The sequence below is a fragment of the Grus americana genome, chromosome 4, assembly GCF_028858705.1.
Source record: "Grus americana isolate bGruAme1 chromosome 4, bGruAme1.mat, whole genome shotgun sequence".
Taxonomy (NCBI): domain Eukaryota; kingdom Metazoa; phylum Chordata; class Aves; order Gruiformes; family Gruidae; genus Grus; species Grus americana.
In genome coordinates, this window is record NC_072855.1 from 80832106 (window position 1) to 80847225 (window position 15120).

The window sequence follows — 15120 nt, forward strand, 5'->3', positions numbered from 1 at the left end:
GTGCACATGGACAGAACTTAAGAGCTTTCTGTTCATACACAGTAAGCATAGGCATATTAAACAGTAAAAATATTTGTTACAGTGAAGCAGTGGCCCCTAAAATGAAGTGAGCCTCACATTAATATTTATTTTTCAACCCAGGGCATGCTAACGATGTCCTATTTTCCTTTGAGGTTCTTGTAGTAACTTAAGTTCCACATTAGTTCCCTTTTGAGGGAGTTGAGGACTAGTGTGTGCAGACACACATGTGTTTAAGACCACTGAAGCAGCATCAACCACCTGCTGTCAGCTCCATCCTCTTCCTTTTGACTCTGTTCCCAGAAATGATAGCACATTCCTGCCAGACCTGCAGTAATAGTTACGGGGATACTTTTCATCCTGGACAAGCAAAAAGCTTACAGTCAGTCTTGAGTTTAGCTCCCACCCACATTTCCTACCTTGTTCTCTTCTCTAAAAGGTCTCTTGAAGGATATGAAGCTTATCCGCTTGAATCTTTAGGTTGCTCGAGACAACAGAAAGCAAAGCTCTACCTGGAGAAGTGACTGACCCACAGAACAAGTTGCTCTGTCATGTAGGAACAGCGGGGAGGGGCTTGTTGTACATGAGAACACAAAAACTCAGCAGTTTTTCTTTTGCCTTGGTCTCTCTCCCTGTTGACCCTCCCCTCAACTCCCCCCCCTCCAAGGTTTTCTTGAGCTGTTCTGTGGCTATGGCTGCAGGAGCAGGCAGCCCAGCCCACTCTCGATGGATTTGCTTCATCAAAGAACTGGTACTGAAGTCTGAAGTCCCAATAACATTTCAGACACTTGTTCTTCACAGCAGCTCTATATGGTCCCACCAACTGCTTGTCCATTAACCATTAGAAGCAGGAAGTAAGCCCCTGAAGCCGATATTCCAGTCTATGACCAAAATCCATTCTATTTCACATACTCACCATGCAAAGCAGGAAAGAATTATCAGAGACAATTAGATCAGCAGTGTGTTTTTGAAGTAAATGTTCCAAACCAAAGTGCTAATTTATGCACTTCAGAACTCCTGCAAAACTATGCTCTTCAGACAAAGGTCACTCTAGGGAAGCATTATTTGCAAGCTAGGTTCCTCATTATGGAAAGAAGAGCTTGTTAAAGTGGCATCATGTATTTGTAACCAAAAATACAAAAAAGCAGGCCAGCAGAGCAGCTTTCTGCTTCTGGCATACAAAAAATAGTAACTGATTGAAGCCGGATGTATTCTACATTGTCTGGCTTACGAGAAGGCCACAACTTAGAATAGGTCTGTGTTGAAAAGCCTAGTCTTGGAAAAAACCATCCAAGTTTAAGCTAAGTGGTTGCTAATAATACTGTAATGTAGTTCCTAGGTAGGCAGAATATGCCACCTAATTCTTGTTTCAGGAAGAATCCTATTCCCTAGCCATCACAGCAGTCCTGGTCTTTTTAAAGCCTGCTCCCACCCTGACAAAGTAACTCATTAAGCCCGGACAGTCCTTTCTGACCTTTGCTCTCCCCTCAGCAGGATGGTCTGACTAAAAGGGACCTACCTGCCAAGCCGCCATTTGAGCTGAGGTGCTTTCTGGAGAGTAGGGACAATGAAGTACTTGGGGCTTAAACCTTTTTTACTCCAAAGAGTGCCAGCCACTTGCCAGTAAATCTTTAGCACTAAGATTTCAGGTCAAGTAACTCGCTTTTACCAGAGTTATTAAGAGTCAATTCACTGGTCAAGTTTGAAAGGACTGTCAGTCTGAAAGTGTTTATTGCTTGCTTAATACATTACATAAGTTAAAACACTTAAGTTCCTACTACAGTGTAGGTACCCACACTTCCTAGTATGCTTCAAAAGCCCTAAGCAGTCGGTACAAAGATGCATCCCATAGCCCCACTCAAAGCAACACAAACTCAAGTCCAGGGTCCAGATTCACCCGGACAAGCAGCTGCTTGGAATGCTGCTCATGCCTTCATAGCCTACCCTGCACACCTTCAGAACGCATTTGAAGTTTATTTTTCAGGTTGCCAAAAGATTTCCTAAAGGGGACGGCAGAGATCACGCAGTTTAACCAGGTTTGATAGGGGATTTAGAGAGCTCTGCATTTGAGGTCTCCTACTGAAGAAAGGGTAAAGTTTAGGGGCTCTGATTAATCTAAGCAGGTTTGCCATTTGATAAGCAGCTTCCAGAATCCCATTAATGGTATCCCCACCACTGATGAACAATTTGATCTTCATGTTCAGTCACTAGGGTCCTATTACCGCATTCTTCCCAACGTCTGACCTTCCCGTTCTCCACCAAGATAAATTTCCACTCTACTTTGGTGTCTACTGGCATAACAACAGATTCAGACCAGAAGCCATCCTTGTCGTACTTGAGGGGAACATAGCTGTGCCACTGGCCAAGACACTCGTGGTCACCAGTAACACCAATCAGCTGAGCATCAGAGTGCGTGATGTAGTGTATGCGGAAAGTCACGTGAATATTTTGAAACATCGGGGGCACAGCTGCAACTCTCTTTGCTTTCAGGTCCCCATCAGGGCAGTCTCCTTGTTCCCATTCCTTGCCATCGGAGTCTTCCACGCTGCCATCCTCCCCCCAGGCCAGGTGCTCAGAAAGAACTTCCCACTCTTCATGGTCCAAGTCCCTACTCTCAGCTGGCCGCTCCTCACTTCTGTCCTTACCAACATCATCGGAGGCTCCTGCCGAGTTCATCACACACCATCCATCACTTGCCTCTCCCATCTGGGGTCTCAATTCACCTGCCTGGCCGCCATCCGTATCAGCTGGATGCTCGCTGGCGTTGGTGGCACCCTGCTTGAGGAGCAGTTGCTCCATCTCCAGAGGTTCACCGGGAACTCCACCACTTTGAACATGGTTAAGCTCTTCCCTTGGTGCAGTTGCCAGATCCTCTCCTGGCTTCCGAGAGCTGGACAGGGCAGCAGCCTTGGCGTCCAGCAGCACTTGCTCACCGCTTGCCAGACGAGCCTCTAGAAGTGACATTTGATTAAAACGGGAATGGTTTAAGCAATGCAGTTAAGCTTAGCAGCAGCAAACCCAAGTCCTCGGTGGCAGGCTTTGGCAGACCGAGACACACCGAGCACCATCGGCTCCCCCAGCAGCGCTCCCCGCAGCACCCCCGCCCGGTACCTGTGGCCGCCGCCGCCTCGCCCCTCGCCTGCGGGGGCTCCTCGCCGCCGCCCCGCAGCTGGGCCGCTCCGGCCGCCGCCGCCTCGCCGCCCTCCTCGCCTCGCCCGTCACCGGCGCCGTACCACAGCCAGGCGACCAGGGCGGCCAGCAGCCCCACCACCAGCGCCGGCCACAGCCCCACGCCCAGCCAGCCCCAGCCGCGGGCCTCGGCGGGGAGGGCGGCGGCAGCGGCGGGGAAGCGCGGCACGGCGGCGGGCTGCCGCAACACGGGCGGGCCGCGGTCACGGGCCATGGCCGGGCGCTGGCAGCGGGGCCGCCACCGCCCCCCCGGCGCCGCTTTAAGCCGGGCTCCGTCCCTGGGGAGGAGCCGCCCCCGGGGCGGGAGCAGGCTCCCCTCGGCGCCTGGCGGGGCCGTCGGGCCGCCCCTGGGGCGGGCGGTGGCGGCTGAAGGGGGGGAGAAGGCAGGTCAGGGTGAAAAAGGCACAAGTTAGGTGAGAAAAAGTTGAAAGGCTTGCTTTCTCTCCCCGCTTCCCCCCCGCCTTTTCTGTCATCTCTCCCCTTTTTTCCCTTCTCTTTCCTCATTTTGTCTCAGCCACGCTGCAAGTGTTTTAATCCACAGATAATGCAAAAGTGAAGGGAGATGACATGCAAACGTTGAGGACTGAATGCTTGAGTTTCTTTCCTATTTTTGCATGAAAGAAAGCTTTGGAGCTGTAGCAATTGCAGAGGTTTATGAAGTTGAATTCTAGCAGTACGGGTGAGCTTACGAGCTCTAACAGGGAGGGGTGTGCTGAGGGTGACAGATTTGCTTGTACTTTTAACGGTCGTACTGATGAAAATCCAGGCTTTCTCTGGTATCCCTGAGAAGCGAGATGAATTCCCTACTAATTTTGTAACTTCTGCATCATACTCTAATGACTGCAATTGGATTTCTTAACGCTGTCCTGCTCTCCTGTCTTCCGTGTAATGCTCAGGAAGCTTTTTTGGACTACCAGGACTTCAGAGTCCATTAGTGCAGCAGATATTTGATGTTTATTTTATTTTGCCTTCACTTTACTACCCCATTTTTGTCTTGAAGTGATGATGTCAAGTTTTATTTCGAAATTACAAAGTTATACAAATCTTACTAGGAACCCAAAAAATATAGTAAATGCAACTTATGACTTTGTTTTGATTTGCTAATTCTGGAGTGACAAACTGTAAAAGCGTTTATCGGTGCAGACTATTAACACCAAAGATTAACATCAAAGAAGGAGTTAGGGGAGGCAGTTCCATTCAGTTTTGACTGCTGTTTTTTACAATCCATTCTCTTTATCTGAACAAAGGTGTTGTCATTACTTGATTTCTAAATCCCACTGATGAGATTTTATCCTCTATCTCATTAGAAAAGAGAGTGGCTAAGTGGATGTCCCAATAAGTCTATTTCCAGTGTGTGAACTTCTTAATCTTTCACTGTCATTTAGAGCAGCACTACCACAGCTTAATAGGACAGTAAATGTCATTCGAATTTATAGAAGCACAAGTGTGCAGTCTTTGCGGTGAAGTTCCCTGGCTGATATGGTATATGGCCTGTGTGAATACACAGAATTCATGATCTAAATATTTTTCCTTTCTTTGCTTACCACAAGTAGCTGAGACACCTTCTCTGAAGCCCTCCTCCAACAAACTGCTGAGCCTGTGCTTAAGTCAAAATATCTATTTTGGTACTTTGATGTGCAGGATGCGTTCGGGCATGTGCTAAACGTGCACTGCTCAGATCTTCTGCTCAATAATACAGAGAAAGAAAAGAATTGAGAAGCTAGGACCTGCCTGGGCATTTTCTCAGTGAATGTGGTTTTGGGTGCACTCTCTTTTACCGCTGTTGATGCTTCAGGGTGCAGCTTAACCATGCTACTTAAAACAGATGCTTGACTGTAATGAGTTGTGTCAACTACTGAAACTCCTTGCATAGTAGATGATATTTTCGCAGTTTACTTAGATTCCTTTTTTCTATTCTTCGAAACAGAGACGGTCCCATGCTCTGTATTTGTACACCACCTTGCTCAGCTGGGATTATCAGTTAGGGTACCTACATACTGCTGTTCTTCAGATATTATGTGTGTACTGCAATTTAAAATTCCTAGTCATCTCCCTGAAGCAGAGCAGACAAAAATAATTTATTATTGTATCATTACACTAAAAGAATATCCTTCTGCCAGCCTTCAGCACGGATGAAGAGGTAGTGTTCTGCACTGCTAACCCCAGTATTTCTTTTCTTAAATATATTTGATAAAACAGCTTAGGAAGGAAGAGACACCAAACTAACACAGCATAGAAGTGACTATTACAGAAATCTTTAAGGAACAGGTTATTTTGAAGACACAGAAATGCATGTGATGAAAGGCAGGGTGCTGCTTTAATGAGCAAGAGAAGAGCAAAGGTCTCCTCTGGTTCTGTTCATCTTCCATGCTCGTACAAGTCTCTTCTGTTGCCAGACTCTTTTTGATCCAGTATCTGCAGAAGAAACTAAAGCAAAGCATACGAATTGAGTAATTGTTGTTGCTAGTAATGCATTTGAATGATTACAAAAAGAGGGAGTCACAAAGGACCCAGGTGCCACCGGAGACAAGCTTGCCGCACAGCCAGGCAGGGAAGGACAGTCCTGTAACCCAGATCCCACATTCCCACCCAAGTCCTACGTAGGAGGAGGGGCACCGGCTATTTTTGCCCAGTCGCTTCCGGGTGCCATCAGCACCCACTGATGCAAATGCACTTTGAGTGCTGTGGTCTCCTAGACCTTGTAATCTGCTCCGGAACAGCCACAGTTCAGAGGTGAGGGTGGTTTCGGTGAGCAAGGGGTTCAGCTTTATCGATGATTACTTGCTTACGGGGGCTGCAGTGGGTGGCAGGGCCTCAAAAGGCTTCATAATTTGCAAACCTCCTGGCAGGATTGCCCTTTAGTCCAGTATGAGTCCACACTGTTGCAGAAAAGTTGTGTGACCCTTCGGCTCCCTTGTCCTCACTGCCTGGTTTGTGCAGGCCTTTGCTTTCATGTGACCGTTGAAGTGGGTCAGATTAGGTAACTGATCCAGCTGAAAATTAACGCAGAAAATTAAAAAAATGTTTCTTTTCATCCACACAAATACTTGTGCCAACAGAGGGGAGAAAACAAGAATGGGTGGCTAAAGGAAAGGCAGACCTTTCCTTTTCAGAGGCAATGTGGATTTATGCTGGATATAACTAGTTTTAGGTGGTTCAGTTATGGTTGTAACAATGATGCAGGTAGGTCCCAAAGCACAAATTCACTGCTACCTCTTAGAGTGTCTATAATTCATTTTCTATTTCCTTTTTTAAAAACAGGGTTTCTTGGCGAATACTAAGGCTGAAGTTCCTGGGTCATGGATCACTTACCAAGTGTTAGAAGCAGAGATGCTGAACAGAAGTGAAGTGAGAAGAGTCATGGCCCAAGAGCTCACAAGGTTCCTGTTGTGAAGCAAATGCACAGATCGCTGCAGACGGTAACTGACCCTGTTTTTTGGTAGCCTTTCCTCTCTAGGAATTCTCGAAATGCTCACATCCCATAGAACAGGGAGTCCTCCGCCTCCTAAGAGAATTTCCAAAGCAGATTAACAGAAATGCTCCAAAATGTATCTTGTATTTTTTTAAAGCTTTCATTGGAACCAAAGAAAGTGACAGTACAATAAAGGGGCAAGGAAATAGTTTCTCGAAGTCTCAGGGACACTACCGATTCTGTTTCTAATTAATTCAAGATTTTAGTTTGTTCATGCAATCATTTCTGATGTGGCATTAGTTTGGAAGTTAGTGTTCTGTGAACACTGAGGCTTCATTGCACCATTGTTTATTCAGTAAAGGTGATAGAAGTTGCTGGAGCATATTTTGAAAAGCTACACGTGACTTTGCAGAATTACCAGCCAGCTGACTGGCCCATGTTCGGGAGCCTCAAACCAGCCACATTTTCACATTTCAAAACCAAAACAGTAGGGTGGATATTTACTATTACAATTCCGTAAACAGCTCTATAGCCATAGCTGTGGAAGTCCTTGTTCACGTGTACTGTCTCAAATGAACTTTCTGAATTTTATTCTGTAAGCTGTGCCATCTAGTGTGGTGACAGCGAATCTCAGCTGTAGCTTAAGAGCGAGTGAGAAATGCTCTGCTGAATCAGACCCGCGGTGCCTCTGTCCCACTATTTGGCTCTGACAGCAGCAGCAGGAGGGGAGGCTCTTTAGGGAGCGCTTTTGAGCCTGGCCAGCGTCCGATCCCATGGTATCTACAGTTGCTGTATTAAGGATGTTGGGGAGTACTGCTCTTAAACAAGCCTTGTGTGTGTACAGCGCATCTTCCAGTTTTACTTTTATAATACAACAAAATGGAAACATGAACAAGTACAAAAGAAATGCAAATTAAGGAGACCTGTTACTCCCTGTGGCTGTACTATCGGCGCATTTGGAAGTTCCACAGACAACTTGAGAGTGAGAGTTTGGCAAGGGAAGCTTTATGGAGGTTTGCAGAGAGCTCTTCCTGAGCCTAAGGGTGGGAGGTGTAGAAAACCCAGTAGTGCTTGTGTGAAGCTCTGTTGAGGAGGGAAAGGAGAGCAGGTCACAGGTGAGGTTGGGAGCAGGTAGCAACTTTCTTGTAATAAGAGCTGTCAGTGTTTGTTCGTTGCCAGGTCTTATACTGTGGATTCTTGCTGTCACAGAGTGAAAAACCAAGCAGTCATTGTCACCAGTCCAGTGAATAGGAAGAGTCATTACGCCTCTTATTCTCGCTGAAAGTGGTGCACAGGCATGTTCCCATAGCCTACATGCCCTGTAGTCATTAGCTCCACTGAGCTCGCTGTCAGTGGTACACGGTGCTTATGTTACCTTCTTAATGGGTGGTGTCATAAAATTGTGTTTCTTTCGGATCCATTAAAGGTTTGCCCGCATTTTGCTTTTTCCATGTTGTAGGGTCAACGTACCAGGCACCACATCTACTCTGAACAACTTTGGGCTGGCGTAATTCCTAAAAAATACAGGATAATGTGTAGTAACTCTCTTAATCATATTTCCTATTGATAGAGTAGAGTGCTAGTGCTGCATAAGTGTGCTTTGGTAGTTACCCCTTGCAGCAGCCGTAAGGTATAATCATGTTCAGCACCATTGATTCTTTTAGTGTGAAGAATACTAGACAGAAGACTTATGCCCTGTCTGCTATTCTTGTTAAGTTTTATAACCCAGCCATTTGCTAGTGAGTTGTTTTTTCTTTGCAGCCAAAGGAGTAGACAGTTTAACTGGAAATGGTCAGATTTGCTTAGGAATATATCTCTATAGTAAAAGAGGAGGCACAGTGGAGTAGAGGAAGGCAAGTAGGGGGTATAGTGAGAAGGGAGAAGCACAGATGGAGCTGTGGAAGCAAGTACAGAAGTAAGGTATTTTGTTCATCTCTTCTTCCTGTCCCCAGTGAGAAGACGTGCACAAAGGCAGAGCTAAAAGGAGAGGGGAAAAGGAACAACATCATCTCATAGATATCCTAACCATAGCTCACCAAGCTTAGTCTAAAGTAGCTTTCCCTAGAAGCCAGGTTAAAATCTAAAATTCAAGACTCTGCCACCACAGAGGTTTTCTTGGCAGTTGCTTGGCACTTTCTGCGTTGGGTCCCCACCCAGCCAGGCAGAAAAATGGGAACGGCAAAGTATTCATATACTTTGGACCAGCATCACACTCCAGGAAGAAACCGTAACCCTGTCTTTCTGAACCATCCTTTTCCCATATTAATTGCGAGTATCTCGGCTATGAACACTGGACGCAACATTTCACCGTAGCCAGCAGGTGGCACATGAGGAGTATGTCTGACAGTAAAAGCTCTTCGTTTACAAACACCGAAGAGGTGGTTCTCTCGGTTGCTATTAGCTTTTGAAGAGCAATGTTTTCCACACCTTCTGTCCTAGATTGCTGACAAAGAAGTCGCTTTCTGCAGTAAGACACTGAAGAATGTAGGGAGAGCAGAGAAGCAGGCAGATTAGAGCTGGTGTGAGTGCTGTCCTCAGAACTGGCCTTCAGAGAGGTTAGTAATGAGGATACCCCAGATCCAGACCTGCTTTACATTATCAGCCATTAAAATCTGGACAGCAGCCAGTGAAGAGGAGGGAAAAGCTGTTGCTCATAATGAATCAGCATGTGCGTCTATATGGCTTGCGATCACAGTGAAGGAAAGCCAGGCACCATCAGAGCCTCTCCTTGTGTCCAAAGAATCAAAGGCAATACGCCGAAAGGGACCTCAGGGGTCCAGTTTAGGGCTGGTGTCTGCAGGCTGCTGGTGGCCTGGAGGTCATCCATGAATGTATTTATTTGTAACCTCCTCCCCTCCAACGCGCACGTGGGTGGCAAGTACGTTTCTGCCTGTCAGCGTGCACAGGTTCCCAGCTACTGCCAGTTAGAAATTTGAGTGTTTATAATTGTAATAGTAAAATCAAAGTATTATAAGACAGTAAAGCTTAGCTATATCTTAAGGGCTTTGTTCTTCATAGCCACCAAAATAATTGTAAAATACAAGAGGGTCCGTGGATTCTCTTCAAAAAGACATTTTACCTTAACAATCAAGAAGCGCTGGTCTAGTTTACGCTTCTGCCATAAGACAATATCAACCTGCCGATGATTATGTAAGCTGATCTTGAAAGAGGGATAAACCAGCACCTTCAGGATGATGTATTTCATTATTTAAGTGTCCTTTCTGTTAGAAAATCGTCGCTAGTTTTTAACCTAAATCTGTCCGCTCGCCCTGAACTCACTTACCCTGTCCCAAAGCAACATGGGAAGCAAAGTATTTCAAGTTTCCTTTTATCACCCTTGTACTTAATTGGAGCTTCTTATGCATGTCCTCAGTTATCTCTTACCTGTATTAGAAACATAGTTTGCTCCATCTTGGCACATTGGCCATAGGTGTGTAATCATTCCTGTAGCTCTCCCCGTTTTCTTTTAAATTTGTCTACATCTTTCCTAAAGAACAGTAACCAAAGCTGGACACAGACATCACCCCGAGTTGATCTTACCCAGACTGAGAAGTACAGAGGGTCATCTCGTGTTCATCTTTGTTCTCACGATACGATGCTTCCCTTTTTTTTTTTTTTGCACAGTCGGGACATTGCTGACATTTACAGTCTACTAAAATCCCTGTATCATTCCCTTGCTGAACTCCTGCCTAGCCAGTTGTTCCTCATTCGGTATTTGCACAGCTGAGAAGTTCTGCTTGGGAGAAGTCATTCGGCTCTGGTTTTTTCACTCTCTCATTTTCCAGGTTTTGTCCAACATGTCAGGATCATTTTGAATCCATTTGAAGCCCTTCAGCATCCTTGTTGTGTTTTCTAGCTGGGTGTCATCTGCAAATTGAACAGATTCTTTGGAAGCACACAGGTTTTTGATGAATTTTCAAGGAAACAGCTTGTGATTCTGACTTTGTTGTATTATTTTTCCATATTATAATGCGTTTCATCCTCACTTAGCCAGCTCAAAACATCTAAAAGGTCTAATGCCGTTCTTTCCTACTTAACCATAGTAATCTGACTTGGTATTCCTTCTTGGGTTTGAGGTAGAGCTTATCACTTGTCCAGGCCAGTCTCTTACTGCGTTTCCTGTGCTTTCTCTGTACCTGTATTCTGTATCCTTTTCCCTAGCTGGTACAGTTGCATTTCATGTGCCATTTCATGACTGGTGCCCGATGCTTTTTACCTCCTCCTAGGTTAGAAGCAAATCCCTTCTAAGGATTTGAAGGAGGCACAAGGAGATACAAGACACTGCAAGACAGAGAAAAAGAAACATTGAACCAGTGAAAATCTCCTCTTGGAGCCCAGTAGAAAGGGGTCAAAGTTGCAGATCTACAGATCCTGCTCAATTAAGTATTTCCCTGTGCATAATATTTTAATCTCTGCAGTCTTTAGAGACACATAATGAGAAATGCCCCCAAAATGTCTTTGCTCTTTAGTGGAAGTTCTACACACAGGAGAGCAGCAGGGTCACTATACTGTACAGGAACAGACTGAAACGATAATACGACATTATTCTGTTATGTTATTTTGCCAGTGATGGGGAGCAGCAGAGATCCCAAAGCATAAAACATAGTATAACATATTTGGCTAAATTCTGTGAAATGTTAAGTGTCTGAAGCTCATCTCAGGGTTCACCAGAGTTGTGGTACCCACTAGCTCTTAGAAACTGAATCATAAATAAAATGTTCCAGCAAATTCATGCTGCCAGACTCTCATGCTTGTCTAAAGTCCTAGAGACACTACGCTTTGCCTTTCATGTAGATTCTTTACCTTGTTGGGCCCATAGAAAAATGCATCATAAAAGACATCCAAATATTTATTTTCCAACAACTTTTAACACAGAAATTTATCAAAGTCCGAAGTCTGAAGGGCACTGAGAAAACAAATACAAGTTTGAGTTTTGTGATAAAAAAAAAAAAGACATCTGTGTTTGTAGCTGACAGGTATAATCTTCTAAGCTGGAGAGAGAAAACAGTTAATTCTGAGAAAATATCAGAAAGGTGTTTTCAGCTCCTGGGAAAGAACAGCTTCTGAGAGGACACTCAGTGGGGAGCGGGTGTAGAGTGTAGTATCATTTTACACTCTTTCTTACAGCATGTTACCCGTGTCGGAAAGCTTTACAGGCAAATGTCTCCTTCCAGCTGGAGCATCCCACATGTATTTGCTTAGCCTAGCTGTGATGTTTATTTACTGTGAAATGAACTTTTTGTCATAATTGAAGGCAGCTTTAGAGCCATGTCAGTGGTGTCATCACCAGGCTCACAGAAATACGGCTTTTACACCATCTTAAATATTCCCTTGGATTCAGTGCCAGGCATAACAATCTACCTTTCTGAGAAAGGATTTTGCTGAGCTTGGTCTGAAGTTTATCTAAATGGAGTAGCACATGAGCCAAGGACATGTAGAGGAGTGGAACAGAAGTAAGTCACAGAGGCCTGTAAGTGAGCTTGCTTTCTTTTGCCGAGCACTTTCCTCATCCCTAGCCTGGCTATATATTCTTTTACACTTCTTCGTGTATCACTGACTGTGAGTATTTCATTCTCAGGAGGTTAAGATACTCTTCATCTTCAGCAGATTGCTTAAGCCAAACCTTTATAGAATTTCTGAATATGGGTGTTCATGCCCCCGTTGATGCTTTCCTGAAAGCTGCCAGCAATTAGATTGTTTTATGAATCACGTAATTAAATTCAAAATGAAGCTCTCGATTCCCTGAATTTGCCTTTTTTCCTGTGTTGCCTGGTTGCTTACTATACGATGACTCTTTACAACTCTCTTGGGAAAGGATTCTCCCAAATGGTCTGTAAGCTTTGGTGGTAGAGCATTTATCTTCATGGTCTGAACAGGCTTGATTACAGATCTGGTATCATAGAGTTGCATGGGGGTATCTTCATTGATGTTACCCATTTCTCCCCCCTGAAATAAGAAGCCAGGGATATAAATAAGGCAGCAACAGGAATCTTTCACGTGCCTTGAAATACAGTTTTGCTGACATCAAATCTGCATGCCCTATTCTGAAACTGTTCCCGCAAGTTCTTCTTTCCTGAGTTAAATGTTTGAAGGAGGATGTCATTGGTCACTTAGTCATATGCTGCTTTGGTCTGATGACAGGAGAAAGCGTAAAGTCCTTTCCCACCCAGTCTTGTAGGGGAAAAGGCAAGACATGAGCCAGTAGTTTGTGCTTGAGGAGCCAGCACTTGATGCAGTGACTGCATCCTGAGACCCAGCTCACATGCTAGAACCAACCAAGGGTGTGATTTTTTTTGCTTCCCCTAAAGTATTCCCTGCTTTGCCCTGACTGCAGTGTCAAGGGATACAGCTAACCTATACAAGGTATTGCAGACTGCGCTGAAGGTTTAGCTTAACGGTTTCCAGCCAAGGGACCAGCACTGCTTTTGGCCACAAGATATTAAACACTCAAAATTGAGGCTAGCAGGCACAACAAAGTGTGCACTGGGGCTGGTGCCCAGCATCTGACAAGGAACGGGGACAGATGAGCTAGATTCTGCAAGATGCATGGGCCTAGAAATAGCAAAAGTGTGGTGGGGTTTTTGCCTTCCTGAGGAAGGCGGAGGTGGACAGGCATTGCAGTGGGTTCTTGTGCAGCATTCGCCCTCCTCTTTCCCCCAATGCTTTTTTCTCAGTGCCACTTTTGCCTTGAAAAAACGGTGCAAATAATTGAACGCAGCATTGCCTTCAACAGCTGTGGACAGTTGTACTTCTAGAGGGAGGCTGGCGACCTGCCCATCCAAACAGTTGGTGAACTTTGTTTACTGTACTAGAATAAAATCCCGCTAAGCGCAGGTGCTCGTCACGTCGTGGTGCCAAAGCTTTGAATTCAGCAGGTGGATTGAGAGGCAGCGATTCTGAGCCGCTGACCTTCTGCGGCACGTCTCTGCACCTCCTCAGGTGGGGCTGGGAGATGGACCACATCCACTGAAGGAACAGTTTATTCCAGATCTGTGCATGTGCACAGATCCTAAGGGAACCACAATGCCGTAGGCTTCCTTACCAGGATTAGGCCCCTAGGAGCTTCCTCGTTTCTTTAACTCCTTGGTCTGGGCTCTTTGAACATCATTTACTGCATCTTTCTCCTGCACTGGTCATGTAAGACCTCAGCCGTCTGGCACATTTCCAGGGAAGCTAGTGCCTATCATGCCTTTAGCTGGTGTTGCCCTACCCCGGGACAGGAGCCAAGGGCTGTCACACGCACACACAGAGCCTCATTGTATAAGCTGGTAGACACGAGCTGTTTGTATCCAGGCTGACATATAAAGCATTTGTTTACTAATGGCTCCCACCGACTAGCCGGGAGAAGGGTTAGGGACTAAGAATGACTCATTCTGGCCTTATTTCTGGGCCTACCAAGTGTGCATGTAAGTGCAGTAGACGTTGGGAACCAGGAAGAGACTCCCGATGTGAGCCATTTCAGGCTCTTTCCTCATCTGCGCCAGTAAGTGCGGTGCACTTGAGGCCTGAGACTGCAGGATTTGTGCATGCTAAAACTCCAGAGAGCTCAGCTGTGCTGCGCTCGCTCCACTGGTGCTGCCTGCTAAAAGATACATTTCAGAATTTTAATTAGAGTTAGTTGATCGCCTGAGTAAATAATAATAATGTAATGCCCGCTAGCAAAATCATCTAATTGCAGCCTTTGATACCTATGTTTATTTCCGGAACAAGGGAAGATATCAGCCTGTGACATAAGACGGGCTCAAAACAAAGCAGACGCTGATTGTAGGTCTGCACTCTCACTCAAATGCACAGGCACAGGCAACTGCAGTTAGCAGAAACTAAAAATCCCTTGCTTACTATGCAAGACCTCCACTTTTACTCAACAGAATAGTACGTAGAGGTAGCGTGCATCTAGGTTTTAATGCAGCAGCATATGTTTTAAGCTCCAGAATCTGCTCTTGAATTCTTTCAGATCAATAAGAAGTTGAGTATAGGCTAACAAAAAACCCCCCGAGACTCCTAGAGCATTGCAGTGGGGTTTCAAAATTACTGAGTCAGCTGGTACCTCAGAAATACATAAAAAGTTTGACTTCAGAAGAAGAATGATGGGGAGCCCTGAGCATGGATGTGGCAACCACACATTTCAAATCTGCTTCCCCAGAGTCTGTCCTATCATATTCCAGGGGAGCATCCTTCACCTTTGTAACATCGGAGTTGCGTTCATGTGGAATGTGACTCACAAGTCAGGGAAATGCATGCCATTGGTTTGCTAATTTTAAACGTGCCCTTTTGTAGTACAGTTCACTTCAAACTGGGTAGGGATTGTTGAAACTGTGCTCAGTGAGGCCAGCTCCAAAATGAGGCAAATAAACATAACAGGTCTGTCTGTGCCCCCCACCCCCTTCCTGCCAGCAAATGCCAAAGTAAACAGATGCACTTGGCAGCACTATAGAATAAATTGACCTGTGATTTGCTTTGCACTTTGGCACTCTCTATCTACAAAGCTTCTGTCAGATTAG

General features: G+C 45.4%; 1 protein-coding gene across 1 annotated transcript; it reads right to left on the reverse strand.

Moving 5' to 3' along the window:
- Positions 1-1714: 1714 nt before the first annotated feature.
- STBD1 (starch binding domain 1) lies at positions 1715-3476 on the reverse strand. The gene is made up of 2 exons (XM_054823479.1): positions 3130-3476; positions 1715-2969 (listed from the first exon to the last, which is right to left on the reverse strand). Exons 1-2 carry the CDS (start codon positions 3419-3421, stop codon positions 2176-2178), a joined length of 1086 nt encoding a protein of 361 aa, XP_054679454.1. The 5' UTR covers positions 3422-3476; the 3' UTR covers positions 1715-2175.
- Between the last annotated feature and the right edge of the window lie 11644 nt (positions 3477-15120).

What these genes read in the sequence shown, in the direction of transcription:
- STBD1 (XM_054823479.1), bottom strand. Translation starts at nt 3,421, where the DNA reads ATGGCCCGTGACCGCGGCCCGCCCGTGTTGCGGCAGCCCGCCGCCGTG. An exon ending in CGAGGCGGCGGCGGCCACAG is followed by an intron (nt 2,970 to 3,129) that starts GTACCGGGCGGG and finishes TGTCACTTCTAG; the next exon opens with AGGCTCGTCTGGCAAGCGGT.